At 33.2% G+C, this 20,805-nt stretch overlaps 3 protein-coding genes across 3 annotated transcripts; 2 read left to right on the plus strand and 1 right to left on the minus strand.

Annotated features, from left to right (window-relative positions):
• Nucleotides 1–548: 548 nt before the first annotated feature.
• LOC115989879 lies at nucleotides 549–1,352 on the plus strand. Its single transcript, XM_031113775.1, has 2 exons — nucleotides 549–925; nucleotides 1,024–1,352. Exons 1-2 carry the CDS (start codon nucleotides 755–757, stop codon nucleotides 1,123–1,125), a joined length of 273 nt encoding a protein of 90 aa, XP_030969635.1. The 5' UTR covers nucleotides 549–754; the 3' UTR covers nucleotides 1,126–1,352.
• Nucleotides 1,353–8,319: 6,967 nt separating this feature from the next.
• Nucleotides 8,320–11,348, plus strand: LOC115984802. Its single transcript, XM_031107807.1, has 4 exons — nucleotides 8,320–8,540; nucleotides 8,742–8,880; nucleotides 10,283–10,416; nucleotides 10,511–11,348. Exons 1-4 carry the CDS (start codon nucleotides 8,389–8,391, stop codon nucleotides 11,163–11,165), a joined length of 1,080 nt encoding a protein of 359 aa, XP_030963667.1. The 5' UTR covers nucleotides 8,320–8,388; the 3' UTR covers nucleotides 11,166–11,348.
• Nucleotides 11,349–15,941: 4,593 nt separating this feature from the next.
• On the minus strand, nucleotides 15,942–18,853 carry LOC115984792 (CBL-interacting serine/threonine-protein kinase 10). The gene is made up of 2 exons (XM_031107799.1): nucleotides 18,603–18,853; nucleotides 15,942–17,922 (listed from the first exon to the last, which is right to left on the minus strand). The coding sequence occupies exon 2, from the start codon at nucleotides 17,511–17,513 to the stop codon at nucleotides 16,140–16,142; it is 1,374 nt and encodes a 457-aa protein (XP_030963659.1). The 5' UTR covers nucleotides 17,514–17,922; nucleotides 18,603–18,853; the 3' UTR covers nucleotides 15,942–16,139.
• Nucleotides 18,854–20,805: the final 1,952 nt, after the last annotated feature.

Raw genomic sequence — 20,805 nt, forward strand, 5'->3', positions numbered from 1 at the left:
AATTTGCAGTTAATTTAGTTTTTAGTGTCAACTCACTATCAAAAATTGACTACAAGTTAAAAATAATATAAACTAAAGTGACAAAAACTTTAAAATGTAAAAACCAAAATGATATTTTAGTCTAAAAGGTAACGTCATTAAGCAAATGTTATAGATCTAAATTCTATCGAATTTATATATATATATATATATAATAATGGTAATCATAGTTAAAAATTTACTCAATAAATTTTTTGATAAAAACAATAATACTAATCACTTAAAAGGCAAATAATAAGTAGTTTTCTTCCCCTTCCCCAAAAAAAAAAAAAAAAAAAAAAAGTAGTTTTTTTCCCAATTTAATGAATACATGCATTTATCAAATAGAAAATTCTTAAAGTGCTCCAACCACAAATGAATGATTCTCTCTCCTCTAAAATTCATAATAGACCCATGAGTAAATCTCAAATGTGAAAGGAAAGAGATAAGAATCACTCTTATCAAATACAAGAAAAAAAAAAAAAAAAAAAAGGAGAGGAAAAGGACAAAAGAAAAAGAGTAATAAATCGCAGACATGGAAATAGAGAGAAGTCGTGGGTTGTGGCACATAGACAAAAATGAAATAATGAGCAACCGAATTTGACTAAGCTTCAACTGCACCCACCCTCCCTCCTCGCTTTTCCTCTTTCCCCATTTCTTTCATTTCAACCTCTGAGCACAATCGTGTAACACACACGCATTTTCAATTTGTTGACATTTCTGTGTCTTTCTCGAAATGTGTCCGCTGAGGCTGATCCTGATATTCCTCTCCGCCACTCTGGCCGGCTTCTTCGTCCTCAGAAACCTCAAGTCCCAACCTCTACCCAACTCCGACCTCGACCTCGACCTCGACAACGACCACGACGTCGTTAAGGATCCCAACTCAACTGACTCTCAATCCACCAATGTCTCTGCTTTTTCTAGGGCTTTTATAAATTAATTTAACACTTCCAATTTTCCTCTTTGTGTAATTGGAATTGAAATTTGGTGGGTTTGTTTGTGCAGGTGCGTTCGGCAATAGAGTCAGGGTTTTGGACCTGTGTGGACATGGCCAGTGGTCGCTACCTCTGGAGGCATTTGGTCTCTAAGCGCTCCTCCTCCGATTGATCTCCGATCAGTCTCTGTATTGTTTCTACTGTGTATTGTTTCTTGGTAAATGCCTCGTTCATAAATGTGTAATCTTAGAATTACTTGATAAACAATCCCGTGTTGTTGTTGTTGTTGTTGCGATTGTAATTTCAATTTACCTATGCTTGGATTACTTGGAAGAAACTACGCCCTTGTATAGATTTGTGCTTCTCTTTACAGTTTTTCTCAATATTATTACCCTATGTTGCTTTTAATATCCTCTGATTTGGAGCCTAAATTTCATTCACGGCTGATGTGGTGCTGGTAAAAGCCTACATTTATGGTTTTTTTTACTTCTTATTGGAGTTAAGAGGTCAGGCCTTGGCGTAAGTTCATCTAGTTCTAGACCTTGTAAAAGTGAGAGCTTTGTGGGTAATTTAAGTAAAGTAGAAAACCGAAGTTTTTTCAGCTTCCTGCAGTTTTGTCGTCACATTTTCTATTTACCTTTGACCTTCTTAGTGCTAAATAGGAATGTGCATTAGATATGAGTAGAAAGTTTAATGGGTCGAATTTAGATTTCATATTGAAGCCTATGTAATTGGTTATTCTGGGGAAGGAACTATGTGTTTGGTTATTATGTGAAAGTGGTGCAAATGTATATCTTGTGTCTGTTAGAAGAGGAAAAGTGAGGAATGGTATACTTTGATGGTTTATCTAGTAGGAGGTTTATATAATAGTTATAACTTGTGAGTGCTTCTTGATTTACATATACTTTTGTAATTCATGTTGTTATATTGAAGTTGTGTCTAATATGCCAAATTAGATTTGTAGCTTAGTGGTTCTTGTGCGTAAAGCTTCATTTTGGTTGCTGGCATTGTGTCAAACGTGTTTACACTAAGGCTACTTGATATGTATAGCTTATTTGTATGGAGACATTGATTTTGTTTGGTAAATATAGAATCAGCTCCTATTGTAAAGGTCTAACATTGTTTTTGGTAGCCTCTGTATCTGTCATTGTATGATCATGGCTTAAAATTGATATTTTGAAGATTGAGAGTATATGTTGGTACTTTATTCTGATGTCTGTTCTACTAGATTGGCTGTGTAACTTCTAAGCCTTGTACTGGCTTCTGTGCCCTAGTAATCACTCTCTCCTGCAGGGTGCAGACGTGTGTGCATGTATTTCTTTTAATAGGAAAAACTCAAAATCTACTATCTGGTTGAATATGTTTGACCCCTCAATTAGAAAATCTTCTATAACTATCTTCAAGTTAGTGCATTTGATAGTCTGAATTTCTGATTTCATCAATTGTTACAACTTTAATGTTAGTTTGTAATTAGATTGTGGCACTTAGCTAATTTAGATGTGTGTTTTCCACTTCCGGAATTTCACATTTATTTTCCTTAGTCACAAAATAGAGAAGGGTTTGTACGCCCTGGACAGCTTTAGTGATGCATCTTTCTGCATATCCACACTGTAGCTTAGCAGAACCTAAGGTTCTTGAAGTCATGTTTGTGATGGGGGGCTACAATGCATAGAAATGGGTTGCCTTAAGCACCTTTATTTTTCACTTAAACGGTTGAATAATGGGAGTACATTTAGAAGGCTCAATGGAGTTTCCAAGATAAAATTCAAGAAAAGTAATGAGGAGACGTTTATTCTTATAAGCTTTTTTGATGAGAAACTCAGAAGAAGCTTTCATGGTAGATTGTCAGATTCGATTTTATGATTATTGATGCCTTAAATGATACTTTGTTTAAATGGGTAGTGTGAAAACAAGATTCTTGTGTAACTCTTCTTCACAGAACCTTACCTCTTACATCTAATTATAGCGTGGCAAAATCTGTTTGGGGTATCGGGATTCATGATTGTATAAATCATCCAATGTTTCATTTGGTCATCAAGAAGAAGATGGACAAAATAAAAGTTTGGGCTGTGGGGTTGTTGAACTTGAAATGAACCTAGCATAATATTCGTCCCATTGAGATTGAGAATGAACTATGATATTGTCGGCAGTACCCAATTTTCCTATTGCAGTATCTTTTGAAATGGATAATATTCTTTATGTTACACGTTTATCTTCATCACACCGTTGGCTTCTTTCCAAACTTAAAAAAAAATAATATTGTATCTAATATGCTCTTTCACGGTAGTTACTAGTCACTCGTGATCTTTAATATTCGTAAATCCCACTTGGAAGCCATATGAACCTTGTGGACTAAAGTTGAGTCATGAGTGCTTGGTAGTAGCGGCTCAACCAATAGGCCATTGATATTGAATTACCTAATAAGAAGCCCAAATGGAAGAATACACCCTAAAATAGAATATATTATAATATAAATTTGTCTTATGATATTGTAAGGAATAATAATAATAATAATAATAATAATAATGATGATGATGATGATGATGATGATGATGATGATGGCTACAAATTATCTTGGTCTTTTAAGTTTGAAATTTGTCATTTTAGACCAATAATTTTGCTCAAAAATTATTTTCATCCTTAAGTTTGAAGGTGCACGTTTTAGTTTAATAACTTTACCCAAAAATTATTTTAGTCCTCTAAGGACTCACCTGGTTTGATAACTTTGCCCAGAAATCACTCAAAATGACTAATTTATAGGAATAAAATGATTTTGGGATAAAGTTGCGGAACTAAAATGACCAATTTCAAATTTAATGAACTAAAATGATTTTTTGGCAAAGTTAACGAGTGTAAATTGCATTTTTGCCAACTAATAAAGAAGAAGTAAGGCCTCTCACCTAGTTAAAAAAAAAAAAAAAAAAAATTCTATTGGCCAATATAATGTATTGTCTATCTGTCTTATAATGTAAAAAATTTGAATTAAGGCCTCAAAATTTATTGAATAAAAATTATTTTAAAAATATTATACTTTTTTTTTTTTTAATATTGTGCATTCTATTGATACACTTTACCATGATTGCGATAGTTTTAGAGTTTAATAATTTGTAATCTCCCAAAAATTTTACTTTTCCTTTCTCTCTATACAAAAATAGAAATTATAATTAATAGTTTTCCAAACAAATTCATTATTGAAATCTATTGTTTAATACCTGAATTGCAAAGGAAATTATATAAATTCATTGTCCAATTAATGTATTAAATTCTATAAAAATGCTAGATTCTTTTTCTAATGCATGTAGTCGCTTGTAAATATTAACTAACAATATATTTTACATTTGCATCTCCGGAATGAAGTTATCCAAAATTAAAATTGATAAAATACTATTTAAAATAAACTATTAACAAGAAAGATTAAGTGGATTAACGATATTATCAATTGAAAAGGAAATCTTAGTGGAACTTGAACACAAAGACATAATTTTGGATCTAAGTAAAATAAAATTTTAAATGAAAAAAAATAAAAAATATTCAATTAATATTTAAAAATAAGAGAAGTCCCCACAATAAATTGTCCCTTTAAGCCCCAAAATGTGTTGAGTCAGCCTTAGACTAAACCCTATTATTGTAGACAGTGAATGAATCTAAATTGAGGTATTCAACATAAACAACTCCATTTAGAATTTACAAATTGAAATACTATGGGTATATGAAAAATCTTCATAGTAATGTAACCATATTTTGCAAGAAAGACATTTAACATACTAATAACATGTAGGGCCGATCCTAGACATTTTGGGGCCTTAGACGAAAACTAAAATGGGGTCTTCTTTATATCTATGTATTAATTAAATTAATATTTATTTAAAATTTTTATATTATAATATATTTCATTTAAAATCTATTTTTCTTGCGTTTTGAAATGCAAATTGACTAATTAAATTTTTGTATTCAAGTTCTTCTAATATCTCATTTTCAATCGATAATATAACTAATTCACTTAATTTTTCTTGAGACATTGTTGATCTTAGATATGATTTTATTAATTTTAATTTTGAAAAACTTTTTTTTGCAAAAGCAACTATAACAAGTATTGTTAGTAAAATTCTATAAGCAATGCATGTATTTGAAAATGAATCTAACATTTTTATATATTAGTATGTCAATTGGAGTGTATTCTTTTATTTGTAAAATTTCTTATATAACTTTTAACTCTAAAATAAATCTAAACCATCAATATCAGAATAAACATCATGTTTGAGAAAAGATTCAAGTTTAAGACAGTATTTTTGCAAGCTATCATCATCTAGCTGAGAGAGAGAGGCAGAGAGCAAGAGTGAGAGAGAGAAAAGGTATGAGTAAATTTTAGGAATTTGAGATTTTTGATTTGTTCTGATTTGAAATTGTTTTGTGAGTAATTTTTTAGATCGGATTTACATTTTATCCAGTTGATTTTTGATTTGTCTAGAGGTTAAGAATGATTTTTTTTTTTGGATAATTGATTTTGTTTAGACCAAAGAATTTTTTGGGGTACCAATGTTTACAAGAATGTTACAGATTTTTTGTTCATTGGTCACAAGGATGTATCAGATTTTTTGGAGTTTCATCTAAAACTAAATTTTTTATTTTTTATTTTTTCTACTACCCTTTTTTTTCAAAATTTTGGGCCCCTTCCACTTGGGGGCCTTAGGCAATGACCTAATTGGCCTAGTGGAAGGTCCGGCCCTGATAACCTAGTTACTATTTCTTGATTTTTGCATGATTATTATGGTATTAGTACAAAGAAACCAATTTAATTGAGGCTAAAGTTCTTAAAAACGCACAAATATTAAATTGATGGTTTTGCAAAGAAATGTTCAACGAGGACCATTGTTGGATATTTTTTTTCACTATAATAAAAAAAAGTTATAAAAAAGGACCTTGCCTTAAACTTCAAAATGCGTTGAGCTGATCTTGACTGGTTGGAGGATGATGAAAAAAATTATAAGCGTTCCTTTTCTCTTTAGCCAATGGAGGGAAGGAACTCACAAATTTATTTAGGAAGTATAAAGGTGAAAACTCAATGGAAAAGAACTTATAAAAGTGAAATTTTCTCCTTACCTAAGCATATGAATATTCTGAATTCATAGGGTTTGTAGAAGATTAAAAATGAGTGTATTTTGTTTATGTTTTTTTTTTTTTTTTTTTGAGAATCTAGCACACATTTGTAGTTTGGACATATAAATCTTTTACGCCTTCATGGTTTGGAGGACAAAAATGTTATTGCTGGAATTGGAGCAGATTAAGTTTATATTTATTTATAAATCAAGCACTTGCACAAACTTGGAGTTTTGAAAGGATTATATATTACGTTTATCTTCATCTATAAATCAAGCACTTGCAGAAGCTTGGAGTTTCGAAATCTAAAATGTTTCACGACTCCATGTGCAAAGGAGAGTAGCTTTGCGCAAACTAAGTTGTTGCCTGTTTGCAACTTCAAATTAAAATTTATTTATTTCTAAACCGGCATTTTTTATTTTTTGATAATTCAATAGTTAGGAGTAGGAATATGAACTTTGATGTTGAGAAGTGCTAACCAATTAAGGTTCTTGGCTCTAAACTAGCAAATTGTTTGGTTTAGGATTGTAAGTAAACTGAGCTATTCGTAAACTCGGCTTTACTAAATAATTATTTAACAAACAAGTTAGAATTCAAAGTCTAGACTCAAGTATTGAATGAATCAAGTCCAAGAAAAATAATGTTCTAATGATTAATGAACAAGTTCATGAGTAATGCTTGTATGAGAGTGGAAAATGACAATTGTTTAGACGACGACGACGACAGCCCCTGTCATATAGATTTCATCACATAATTGAGATAACGCTTATTTTTAATAGAATTTTAGTGGTTTTATTTTATTCCAAACTTATAGGATATACATGTAACATCAAAACTGTATGGACTAGAATGGTTTTACGTTTTTTCAAGTCGATTTTTTTTTTTTTTTTTTCTAAAAAAATTATTTTAAAGTAAGTCTAGGACGCTGATTTCAAATTGACACACGTGTCTAATCTCTCTGTTATTGGATCAAGAAAGACATGTTGGTAGAAAAGGCAAGCATATATGGACGTGTGAATCATTCTCAGCCTAACATTCTTTCCTTAAACCCATTAGAGCATTAACATGAAAGAAGTGAAAAATGCTAAATCCTAATTTTAGCTCTCATCCCCTTAAAATATCATCTACATCAAACATGTTATTCTTAAAATTTTTGACATCTTTGCTATGGAGTGTCATCTTTGACACCCTACTATAAAAAGTTGCTAGAGCTTTTTTATTATTATTATTTTTTTCTCTCTCTCACTCTCTCTTGTCCTGTGAACCTGTGCCTCTCTCCACTACTTTCTCTCTCTCACTTTGAAGTGGTAAAAAAAATAAAACCTTTAATGTTGAGTGTATTATAAAGTGGAGTGTTAAAATAAATAAAGTAGTATTTTGAGATGCTAAATACTATATTTTTTGACATGTTTGATGAGAATGCCCTTACCTGTTAAAAGAACATGTACTACTGAAGAAGTCTTGGTTTTTGAAGTGGTTGTTCATGTTAAGTCTATTGTATAAATGATATTTGGTTAGAGGATTTATCTCTTATTTTACTTTCGTTTTGATAGATGATGTACTCCAAATTTGATTATCTTAATAAATTTTTTTCAAAAATATAATTACATAGGGTCAAACGTATCTTCTAATAATCTCTAATAAATAGCCATTGGTTCTAAACTTCTAATAGAAAATTAACCTTCTAACTAATCCCATTACCGACCAATAAGGATTAGACATGTGGGTTGTGAATAGTGGTTCAAAGGTTGCACAACTTGTGGTATGGAATGCTTGAACGGTTGAGACACATAGCTAGGACATTGACAACAGTCATATTGATTGCAATGCTTATCTACAAGCAATAATGAAGCCAGACTACTTTCTCATGAGGGCTAATATGCATCAATCAATATATAATTTTTATTTTTCCATAGAAATTGCAAGGAAGAGGAGGGGTTTTTTCAAAACCCAGGGGAGCCATGACCCCCCTCTCTTTGCCAGAGTCTACAAGAGTAGAAAACGACAATCGTTTAGACGACAACAACAACCTTGTTGTATACATATCACATATGTGAGAGATAATGCTTATGTTTTATTGCAAACTTTTAGGGGGATAAATGTAACATCAAAACTTTATGGACTGATTTGTAATAATTGGTTCAAATTTCAAAACACATGGGTTCAATTGTAATTTAACATTTTGTTTTTTTTAAATAATAAAAAAAAGTCTTTGCGTCAATTTCAAACTTGCGTAGTTATCTGTATTAATAATTAATAGAAAAAGGAATATATCTAACGGTCGAATTTCAGTTCATCCTTTTTGTCACTGTGAGCGTTTTTTGAGAGAGAGAGAGAGATGAGGAAAAGAAGGGGACGATCGGAGACCACGGAAACCCTAATCAAAGAAGAAGGCGGAGTAGCAAACATAGGTAAAGAAGGGAAAGGGTTTTTCGCTTGCTATCTATTGCTCTCTCTCAGCCCACGCCACAAAGGCCACACCTACATCGGGTAAGGGTTTGCCCTCTTTTTCATTTCACTCAATTGGGCTAAAGTTTCAATCTTTCTTCAATATTTTGATTCTTTAGATTACCATTTTTTTTTTTGAAATTGCAATCTTCTCTGCTGCTTGTTGATTCAGCTGTGGTGTGGGGTTATTAGATTTTTAGCGTGACTTATCGTTTATTTGATTTTGAACAATCACAATCACAGATTTACAGTGAATCCGCGGCGTCGAATCAGGCAACACAATGGTGAAATAGTGAGTGGGGCATTCAGAACCAAGAAGAAGAGACCCTGGGAAATGGTCTTGTGCATCTATGGCTTCCCAACAAATGTCTCTGCTCTCCAGGTTTCTATTCTTTGCACTATTATATTTTTTTTTATGTAAACTATTAGATATTGTTAAATTGTCTTATAAAGCACCCATATTTAGTACCATGATGCTTTTAGTATGTTTCAAGATTGTGGTGAGGTTCTTGGTTTTTATTTAGCTGCTTCATTTTGTTAGTTACAAGACTGACTAGCAATTGCCTTTGGTATCGGTAATTTTGGACTTAACTTTCTGCAAGCTGAACCTTGTCCCTATTGATGTTGTTGTTGTTGTTGGTGGTGGTAATTATCACCATTCAAACTGACACACGTGAGAAGTTTGAGGGAAAAAACTTTGCCAATCACATTAAGTTTCTGAAGAGTTTAGGAATTTTGTTAGTATTCCGCGAATCCAATGCCCCTTCAAGTTTAGAAACACATAATGCCTTGTTATTGTAACCTTACTCTTTGGCATGCTGTTTCTGTATATAGTAGAGTATTGATCTGTTGAAATTTGCAATTTCTGTACTGTGCCTATACTAAGCCAAAGCAGCCTCATTGGTGCTACACTTTTATTTATATTATTTGTGGGAATGACAGTTTTGGGTATTCAATGGTGTTGGTATTTGACTATTTATGGGTGTTACTCAATACTGCAGAGATCCCTTTGGAAATCTGTTATCACACTTCATTCCTTTTATGGATGTGAACTAGATTGGCCATCAAGCAATTTTTGACAATCCACTGTGAAGTCGTATAAAAAGCATTTTGTGTGACTTTCACCATGGCATATATTTTATGAATCTTTTCTGTTACCAATCATTACAATAACCCAGATACAGGCCGTGTTGAACAATCTTGCAATTGTTGTGCTATTTCCTTGTAATCATTGTTGATTGACATCTCTTTTGGGTGAATGGATTAACTTAGAATCCCACTTTGATTAAAAAAAATGCTATTGGTTATTCTGAACTGCATAATTTCTTTATAATATAGCGCTTCACTTGTTTTCCTCATCCTCTGCAATAAATTAGCCCTAAGCCTATTCATGGACTCTGGCCATCTCTAGAATGTTTGAATGATTCTAATGTTTTATTGGTGAAGTTCGTATTGTATAGCTCATTGATTAAGTTCGTCCACATATTGTTACATCTTGCTCAAGCAACTTGTTCAATTGGTGGTTGTTTGTGTAGTAGGTTTATGATAACTGATACAAGTGGGCAATTTGGGATATAGCCCTAAGCAATTTTCTTTTTTCTTTTGCCTTTTTAATGAGTGTGCACCATTCCAAAAGGTATCTATTGATAGTTTTGAATTTTCCATTGTCTCAAAGTTTAATCTTAATATGATATCTGCTGTTTATGAGTTTTATCTTTATTACAAAGCCACATGTGAAATAAGGAATTCTGCTGCTAATGAGTTAAAATGTTCTAAACATGTAGTTTGAATGGGCCTGGCAGCACCCACATGAATCACTGGCTGTAAGGAAGGCAGCAGCAAACTTTAAATCTCTCTCTGGAATTGCAAATAAGGTCAAACTTGCATATACAATGCTCACCCTCCCAGCCTGGCAAAGGTATCATCTTATGTCACTCAAATTAATACACAAGGGGTTAATTTACTGTAACTAAATGGTTTGCTAATTAATATTGATTTTTGTAATACATCAGCTTGAACATCACTGTAAACTTTTTTTCAACAAAGTACACAACCCATTCCGCTGGTTGCCCAAGCTTGCCTGAGCATATGAAGGTCCAAGTTTGCTCAATGGAGGACCTTCCATGTTATACTGAAATAGATGAGAGTCTAAGTGAAAATGAAGATGACTGGGCCAATAAGGAAGAATGTGATGAAGGTAGAAGTTCCAGTGAGTTTGTAGAAGATACAGTAGCAGATTTTATGGCTCGAATATCAGCAGATTTTGAGGATAGTGTTGACACCACAACTGACAGCCTTTATAACAGGATTAAGGAACTAGGAGAAGATTGTTCACAGCCATCTAGTTTTGTCAAATCACTGATGAGCACATCATCTTCGATTGTCACTAGCTCTTTCAGTGTAAAAGAAATTGCTGAAGATAGAGATATGATTAATGATTGTAGTGTTGAATTGCATCAGCCGGCAAGGAATGTATTCACAACTGTGATAAACAATCAATTACCAAGCAGCAGCTGTATGGTGGTGCCTCATCAAGTTGAGATAATAGATGTGTCAACTCCATCTCCTGACTGCAGAACTAGTTTATACGAAAAGAAGAGAAGAATTTCCACTGTCCGTCCTGAGATTATCGACCTGACTAAATCTCCCAATTTTGTCCAATTATAGAAAGTTGGACATATCACTTAGGAATAATGACACTTGTCTTTGCAAGATAATACACTGTAGTTTGTACACTGTGTTCACCATGGAATGAACAAAATAATGAAGATCCATCAGCTACATTGTAATAATTATTCCAAAATAATAAAGTTGAATTGCTTTCCGTTGCTGCTCATGGCGGCTCAACCATTAGGCCGCCGAAGCCCCAAATGGAAGATGACCTCCTAAAATAGAATATATTTACATCTATTTGTCTGTTAATATTCTATTTGAATTTTAGTATTGCAAGTAAGGTCTTAAATTTTTTTTTAAAAAGAAACCTCTTTTATTGGCCAATAAAATGCCTTTTCTATTGTCTTACAATGTATAAATTTTAATTAAAGCCTAAAAATTTAATGAATAATTTTTTAATTTTTAATTTTTAATTTTATTTTTTTTATTTATAAATATTATACTTTTTTCAAATGTTATGCATTCTATTAATATGTTTTACTATGTTTGTAGTATTTTATTTGTGTAAATTTTTTTTGTAAGGATCTGATTTGAGTCCTTAGCCTAAAAAACTAATGGACTTCAACCCAAAAAGCCCATGGGTTGGAAAACTGGGTTTTAGTGAATTAGTCAACAAAAAAGATAGATCTTGATGACAATAGAATGAAGATAGATAAGTTTAAATTTTAAGAAAATCACCCTCGACAAAGTCCAAGGAGATCAACTCTTTTGTATTGAGCATTAAGTTTGATTACAAGTTTTGTTTCTTGATTGTTACAGTGTTTCTCCCTCCTTTTCGATCCATGGAGGGTCTCTTACATTATATAGTTCCCTTTGAACAATTTTGGTCCTAAACTTGTTGATTATTTAAGCCACTACTTGAGTGCTTATCCCATCGGATACCCCTTTAAGCCCTCTATGAGTTGGGGTAGCCAATGCATCACTGTTTAGGGGTATTTTCCACATTAATGCAGTCAGAAAGTTAGCTGCAAAGCATTTAATGCGGTGGCAGCAGCCTTTCTTTAGATATTTTTGGACTTCCATCCCTCTTGTACGTTCATAATGCACGTCTCTATCAGTGGAATTTCCTAGAAGGTCACTTTGAACGATAAGATATACATTTGGTTTGTGCTTCGCTTATTTGAGGAGATACTTCTACTCGACCACCTCCCCCAACCTTTCCATTTGCAACATACTCATGAGACTCTAAGCTTAACACCCTCACTACTCTTTATTCGCCCTCGGACCAACCAACGTTCTCGGCCAAGGCCCAAGGCCCAATATATAATTTTGGGCCCTTATCCCTACATTTTTAATCTGTCAAAATTTTTGCTCTTCCTTTCTCTCCATAAAAAAAATATTTAATTAGAATTAATATTTTCCAGACAAATTAATTACTGAAATTTATTGTGCAATACTTGAAATTTAACATTGCTAAAAGACACAGTGACCATCTCAAACATGATATTTATTTTAATATTAATTGTTTAGCTTTATTTTTAGAATTAAAAGCTTTAAAATGCATTTTATAAATAGATGAAAATATCCTAATTAATATATTAAATTATATAAAAAGTCTAGATTCGTTTTCTAATGCATGTGGTCGCTTATAAAATATTAACCAACAGGATATTTTATGTGTGTTTTCAAAAAGAAGTTATCTAAAATTAAAATTGATAAAAATCCTATTTTAAATTGATTATGTCACAAGAAAGATTAAGTGGATTAGTGATATTACCAATTGAAATGGAAATCTTAGCGGAAATTGAACACAAAAACATACTAAGTAATCTTGCACCTCAAAAAAGCAAGTAAAATAGATTTTTAAATTTAAAATTATCAAAATATAAAGATTATTCAATTAATATTTAAAAATAAAAAATGCCCACTATAAATTGAGTCCTTAGACCCCAAAATGTGTCGCGCCGTCCTTAGATTAGGCTCTATTATTGCAAACCATAAATTTAAGCAAGCTTTTAAACAAATCTGTTTGAAATTGAATTGATATGTGTAGGGACACGATTTTTGACGACCCAAGGATAACATTGGGTTCATATGTAATGGACCCGAACAATATGATTCATAGAGAGTGGGATAGAGAGGCTGGACCTTGATTGTTGGGCGGCGGTTTAATCATGTTTTTTATGGAAGCCCATACGAAGGTAGGTTTGGCCTGTATAGATAAGCCTTACGTCGATGTAGTTTGGAAGGTTTGACTCCTCGGACTTAGTTCGAGGAGCATCTCATTCTCACCAATTGTAGGGACACTATTTTCGTTAACCCGGTCCTGGATGATCAGGCCCTGGCCCAAGAAATCCCACGCAATGAAGTTTGTAGAGTATGGGATGAAGAACTCGGCTCCAGTTGGCTCAAACGGTTCGTTGCATGTTCTTGATGGATCTAGAAACGTAAATCACGAACATGTAAGTCTAAGTCGAAGTTTCATTCATGGACAAGCTTTCATACCATGACTTCTTTCTTTCCTCTCTCTCTCTCTCCTTCCCTCCCCCTTCGTCCTCCTTTCTGGGGAACTCTTACATATGATATACGCCTTCCTTTATCATCTGGGCCCTACACTTGTTGATCATCCAAACCCCCACTTGAGCACCTGTCCTATCAGACGCCCTTACTAGTTTTTTGTGAGTTGCAGTGACCAAGGTAACACTGTTCAGGGGTCTTATCTTCATTAATGCGGCCAGGAGAGTAGTTGGGGTGCATTTAATGTGGTGGTGACAGCCTTTTCTAGGATATTTTGAGCCTTCTTTCTTTTTACGTGTTTGGAGTGAGGGCTACAGTGACTGGGATGCAGAATTGATCTGGTCTTTGGGATGTCCGAGGAGGAATTACTCCTCGGACGTATTTTCTTTGCCCAGTTGGCTTGGGCAGGGATTTACGGGCCGCGCGTCTCTTCGGATAGGATTGTCCTTGGACGGGCCCAAGGCCCAGCTAACTTGTTATTCTGGGCCGGTCAACACAATATGTATTCGACAAAAACAACTTCATTTAAAATTTACAAGTTTTTAACACTCTTAATTTTATATTTAAATGCTCTACACATATGAAAAATTTTCATAGCAATGTAGCCATATATTGCATGATCAGAGATTAAAGTTGTTAAAAACACAAATATTAAATTGATGACTTTGTAATTAAGTGTTTAGCCAGGACAACTGCTGACATATTGGGGAAAAAAAAACTAGTAATTTCTTCATCAATAATTTAATTTCTTAAGTTTGTTGGGTTGCTCCACTCATCATATAAGTGTTGTCAATGCCAATTTTCTTTTGACAAGTCCATACACTTCATTTCTTGATATTCATAATTCACCTGAGGAAGTGATATAAATAGCTAGAATATGACACCTATACGTTGTAGATAATGATCAATGATTTGTACACCTTGATTTAACTCCCAGATAAATATCTTTCACTTTTGCGTGAGTTGCGGTAGTTTATTGGTCCATCACAATCAAACTTTGGAGTTTTATTTTTTAATGGCCAAGTTACTTATTCATTAAGAAATTATTATAAGGAACAAACAAAAAAAGTAATATTTTTTTTTGGATTCTTTGCATTGTGCACTTCAATCAATAATTGATAAAATACGTTCATATCCAACCGACTTGTAACCAAGCAATGATTAACCTTTTGAAGTGTTAATTTGGTGTAAGGATTTGAGGCCAACCAATGTACACGATGTTTCCAGTAAAGGCTGATATTCCAAAATATTATCACCACTTTTCTTGATCCTTGAATAACATTCAAACGAAAGCGCACACATAAACCAAGCGTACTAACAATACCTTTTCTTGAAAGTAACCAAACCAGCATTGTCAAACAAGGTTGTCCAAATGAAAGCCATTTGGAGGAATTATTAGCCTCAAAAACGTGGGACCAAGTTTCTTGAGTCACATGATTACTGCACTATTGGCCTTTGCTTTATTTCTTGACAATAAGAATCAACGCGGGTCCCGTTATTCAAATTTCGTCTACCTTACAGCAACAAAAGGATCTTTGAAAAGCCAGATAGAAATTTGCCGTGTGGCCCTTAAAAATTCACCAACATCAATCAAACCAGACGTAATCAATAGAGGACATGAACAACAAAAGTGAAGTTGAACTGCATTATAAGGACAACTGTATAAAGAAGATGAGAGAAATACATATGCAAGGCGATACGTGTCTGGTTGGGCAAAAAAGATGGGTGTTTATCACGAGCAACAATCTCAAATCTTGCCACGAGAGCAGCACTTTGATGCGAGTGTTTTAATTTGTTAGTGAACATGCTTAGATGTATACTTTGGAATTTAATATTACATATGAAAAACTGTCTAATTTAATTGTGGATTTTGGCTTGCATCCAGTGTTTTTGTGCATTGGACGTGATTCACGACTCTTGTCTGAAAATAATCAAGTATTATTCTCATATTCTGTCTTAAAGCTAGGAACACAACTTTAAGTGCCGAAACTGGTTAGTCATTAGATACATCGTGGAAATGAAATATTCTCAAGATGGACTTGGATTTCACAAAAACATTTATGGCGCTATCTAGCATCCCCAGTGCATTTCAAGGATTTTATTTTAAAGGGGCCAAAAGGTATAAGGTAACCCAACTAGAGCTGCCTAATTAAGTGTTTGATTCTTGTGCATTTTAGGACAGTAATACAATATTTAGTCATTTGCAATTTGATTCCTAGTATTTCAAAACTACCAATTAAATCCTTGTAACTAATAAGGGAAAATGATCCAGTTTTTACTGCACGCGAATCCGGATACTATCACTCAAATGTGTCATGTAATTAGGCACCTGTATAGTAATAATCAAAAAGGAAAATCACATTATCCGTTGGAAAAGATCAAACACATACAACAAAGACTCGAGAGTTTATGACAACAACAACAAAAACATAAAAGGGCAGATTATCAAATATACAAACAGGCATATGAGGCCATGGGAAATATGGAATTGTATTCTCATTGTTCTTGTTGCTAATGCTGGTCCTGCTGTTGTTGCTGTTGCTCCTGCTGCTCTTGCAGTTGCTGTGGTGGCTGCTCACCTTGCCAAACCCAAACAATATCCTTGAGAGCAGGTCTTATGTTTTCTGTAAATACTTGCTGATATTCTAAGGTATCCCCATTTGCTTTCTTCACTTCCACCAAATGAAGAGACGGAGTGACCTCAAAGATCTCTGCATCAATGGACAAGATCCCATTCCTACCTTCCTTCAGTCCCTCCAATTTCAAAAAACCTGCCTCCTTCTTCATCACTTTCATCTTTAGTCGCTTACCAATTTCTTCCAGCTTAGAGATAATGACCAAAGCAGGCTTGCTGGAAGCAAATCTTGCTTCTTTCCTTCGATGATCTTCCCCAAATAAACCAGACAGATCAAACCCGGCAGAATGGGAAATAATATCAAAAGCATTCAAGCTTGAAGGTTTAGCTGACTCTTGCTTTGAATCACTAGCCATGCTGCTACTCTCACAGGGAACAGAAGCATCCATATCAGGACTCACACCCTTGCTTTTCCTTTCAGGTGAAGTACGTTTAGAGCTCAATCCTTTTCTGAACCAAGAACTTTCCCTAATCTTGGCCATGGAAGCCCTAGTGTTGGGGTTTGGGTCCAACATTTTGGACAGCAGCCTGCGCACTTCCGGGGGGAACCAATTAGGGCACCTATATTCTGCTTTGCCAATCTTTCTATACATCTCCATCAAATTTGAGTCATGGAATGGGAGATAACCTGCCAATAAGACATACAAAACCACCCCACAAGACCATATATCAGCTTTGGCCCCATCGTAGCCTTTCCTGTTAATGACTTCAGGAGCAACATAAGCAGGAGTGCCACAAGTGGTATGGAGTAGCCCATCTTGGCGCTTTGATTCAGTGAGGGCACTTAACCCAAAATCAGAGACCTTTAGATTGTCATTCTCATCTAGTAATAGATTCTCAGGCTTTATATCCCGGTGATAAACACCTCGACTGTGACAGAAATCAACTGCATTGATCAGCTGCTGAAAATATCTCCGTGCAACATCCTCCTTTAGCTTTCCTTTAGACACCTTGTTAAATAGCTCACCACCTTTAGCATATTCCACAACAAAGTAAATCTTAGTCTTGGTGGCCATGACCTCATAGAGATGTATAATGTTAGGGTGTCTAACCAGTCTCATAATAGATATTTCTCGTTTGATCTGATCAATGAGCGCAACCTTCATAATCTTTTCTTTGTCTATTACCTTAATGGCCACACTTTGATTTGTTCCTATACTCCTTGCATAATAAACCTTGGCAAAGGTTCCTTGGCCTAGTAATCTCCCTAATTCATATCTTTTCAACAACACGTTCGATGAATTTTCCATTCCAAGCTTCAACACCTAAATACCTAATACGCTAATACACAAAAACTCAACCCTACTCCTGCTAACACAACTTATTTGATTTACAGTGCAGGAGTTATAATCAGTATAAGCACTCAACCATCTTCAGAAAGATCATCAACAGTCATTCTACAATGACAAGTAGGCCCCTCGGTCTTTTTGGAACCAAGAGCAGATGGACTCTTATTTATAATTCCAGTCTCATCACGAATAAAGAAGGATAGCTCTATCGAAGAGTCAATATCCTTGGCTTTGGAAACAGAATCCTGAACAGTCAGGCACATCTTTCAGCATTCCCTGGGTTCTCCGTTCTCTCTTTCAGCAAAAGATCCAACTAGAGAATGCTGAAAGTGTGCGCGATTGGAAATTCAAAATCAATAAAATTGGAAACCTGAAAAGAGAAACAGGAACAACCTTCAAAACTCTTTAAAATGAAGAGAAACAATAACATGCTAATTCCAGAATATTCTAAGTACTGCAAACTAATCATACTAAAATTGCATGCCAAATTTCACACTTTCACAAATTTTCAACAATCTGGTATAACATAAGCAAATTTCTTCCAAATCCTATACAACAACAATAACAAGAACATTACAACAAGATATAAAGACAACCATGATTTAATTTCAATGCCCTTTTGCTCAAACGATGCCCCTAACACTCTCAGAAAGTAAAAAGTTGTTTTCCAAAATTCACGCTTTAATTACTGAAATTCACACAGGTAGCTTTGAAACAAGAATCATATTAATCCTAAAACAAATATATTCTTAAATATGATTTCCAAACACCGGCTGTGTCAAAAATCAAATATGTTTTTTTTTTAAAAGGAATTTCCGATGAAACAATAAAAGGAAAATCGAAATTTCCCGATGAAAATTGAAGACTGTTAATGTAAAAGAAAATCATGGATCAAGAATGGCAATACAAAATAATAATAAAAATTATTATCAATGAGCATGTAAATGATCATTCACACAAAGACCCAGATGGAATAAAAAAGCGAAATTGAATAACATGGAAGAAGACAGAAACAAAATTTAATTTTTTCAGAACAACAAAAATACAGACCTTAGACCCTTGGTTCTGCGAAGAAGCACCTGGGGCTGAGGCCGGGGATACCCAATTCTCAAAATTTAGGAGATTTTATTTTTATTACTACAATTTTTACTTTCAGTTAAGGCAACACCTAAGTCCTTGAACAAAAAATCTACGTAAATAAATAAAATAAAATAAAGCTGATAGGTCATAGACTCATAGGTTAAGGTTGTAGCATGTGGACCCCACTTTGTTTTTTGAAAACAAAAGTTAGCAATATCAAAAGTAGCTCTGGGGTTGTTTGGTGTGAGTTGTTTTGAGTTATATATATTTTGTGCTGTGGAGTACAATATAGACTGATGGTGGATAGACACCTGATAAGATTGGTACGTCTCTGAGCGTGACCGTTAGATGCTCAACGCGTGGTATATACCTTTTATAGGATTTAAAAAACGCTTCGCCTTCTTTGATTTTAACACCAGGGCTGTCATCCTGTGTTCGTGCGCCTATGGTGTGGGCGGCATTTTCATGTATAGGTGGAGGACACTTATTGTATGTTTGGTGACTGTTTTTTTCTCTTATTTTTTGTTTTAAAAAATAATTTTTTATTTTTGAAACTAAAAAATTTGTTTGGCAATTCAAAATGGATAGAAAATAAAAACTGTTATCAAAACTCAATTTGTGAAGGAAACTGAAAACATGTAAAAGACTGTTTTCAGTTTCTAATTTTCAAAAGTCAATGAAAACACGTATCTAATTTAATGAATTTGTCTCATTTAATGAGTTAGCATTATAGTTCAAATCCTAGTAACGACATATTTTAATATTTTCTATTTTTTTTTCAAAAAAGTATATTTTTAATTTCAACTAACCAAACATATTTTTGATTTCAAAAATACAAGAAAATTGTTTTTTCATTATATTCCCAAAAACAAGTTTTTAAAAATAGAAAAAAAAAACAGTTACCAAATATAATCTTAATCGTCTATTTTTAGAATTATTTTATTAAAAATTGAAAAAATTGGTAATTTTTTTCATTTTTTTATAAAAAATATTTTTAAATGGTTTACTAATATATGCTTTAAGGGCACATATTAACTATTCATTTTTGGAAATTTTTATTGGAAATAATTGAAAAAATTGTAAAAAAAAAGTTGGTAACATTTTATTGCGCAGTCAATACTTTTGAAATTTGAACTAATGCCAGCCAAGTTAAAGACGTTTCAAAACTGATTAACTGTTGCTATTCTCTTGTACGATGATTAGAAATCAAATTGGTTAGTTTTTGAAATATCTTGAAATTTGCTGGCATTAACTCAAATCTCAGGAGTGTTGACTGTATTTTAAAATATATTTATCCATTGTTGTTTTTGATGAATACTTAAAAAAAAATACTAGTCTATTTTTTCAACTTTATTCTTGTTGTCTATAAATGAAATTAGATGTCTACTAATTATTAATATAGGTTTTTATTGTAACTGTGCTTGTATATAGAATTATATCTTTTAGTATTAGACATTTATTATAATGTATTTGTATTCTTTCTCCAAAAAAAAAAAAAAGTATTTCTCTATGAAACTATAAATTTTACCATTTAAAATAAATATGTCGTGTCAAGATTTTAATGGAAGGTTTAAATATTGAATATAATTTTTAATTCATTTTTTAAAAATACATTAAAATATTAACGTATAAAATTGTGAGACTTCAAAAATTTATATGGCATAATATTATGAAATTAACTAAAATTTAAACGGGTTTATATATATATATATATATAAATATAAAATAGTTAACTATTTAAGTTAGTACATCTGTACAAGTGCACCAAAGATAGCGTTTTCTAAATTAAATGAGAAAATATGATAAGCATATACTGAGGCTATGAATATGAGATACCTATGTATGTATGTGTGTCTATTGCCTAAACTAAAAGGCTTTTACGATATTTCAACTAGCTTTTATTTATTTTTTGATGGAAGTGAAACATTATTAGAAAACCAACTCACAAAAACAAAAAGAAGCAGGCTTAGCTAACTGGCCGATCATCCTCGATGATAACATTTACAAAAGAAGGGATCATACCCAAAATTGAAGGAACCTGAAAAGGAATTCTCTAAAGACCATCCAGTCAAAGAGTGAGCAACCTTATTTATTTCTCTATTCACCCCCTTTGGTACTTATTGAAGTATCGAGAATGAGGAGCAGAAAAATAAATCTTTGTTGTTTGGTGATT

This window comes from Quercus lobata, chromosome 1 (genome assembly GCF_001633185.2).
Source record: "Quercus lobata isolate SW786 chromosome 1, ValleyOak3.0 Primary Assembly, whole genome shotgun sequence".
Classification (NCBI taxonomy): Eukaryota; Viridiplantae; Streptophyta; class Magnoliopsida; order Fagales; family Fagaceae; genus Quercus; species Quercus lobata.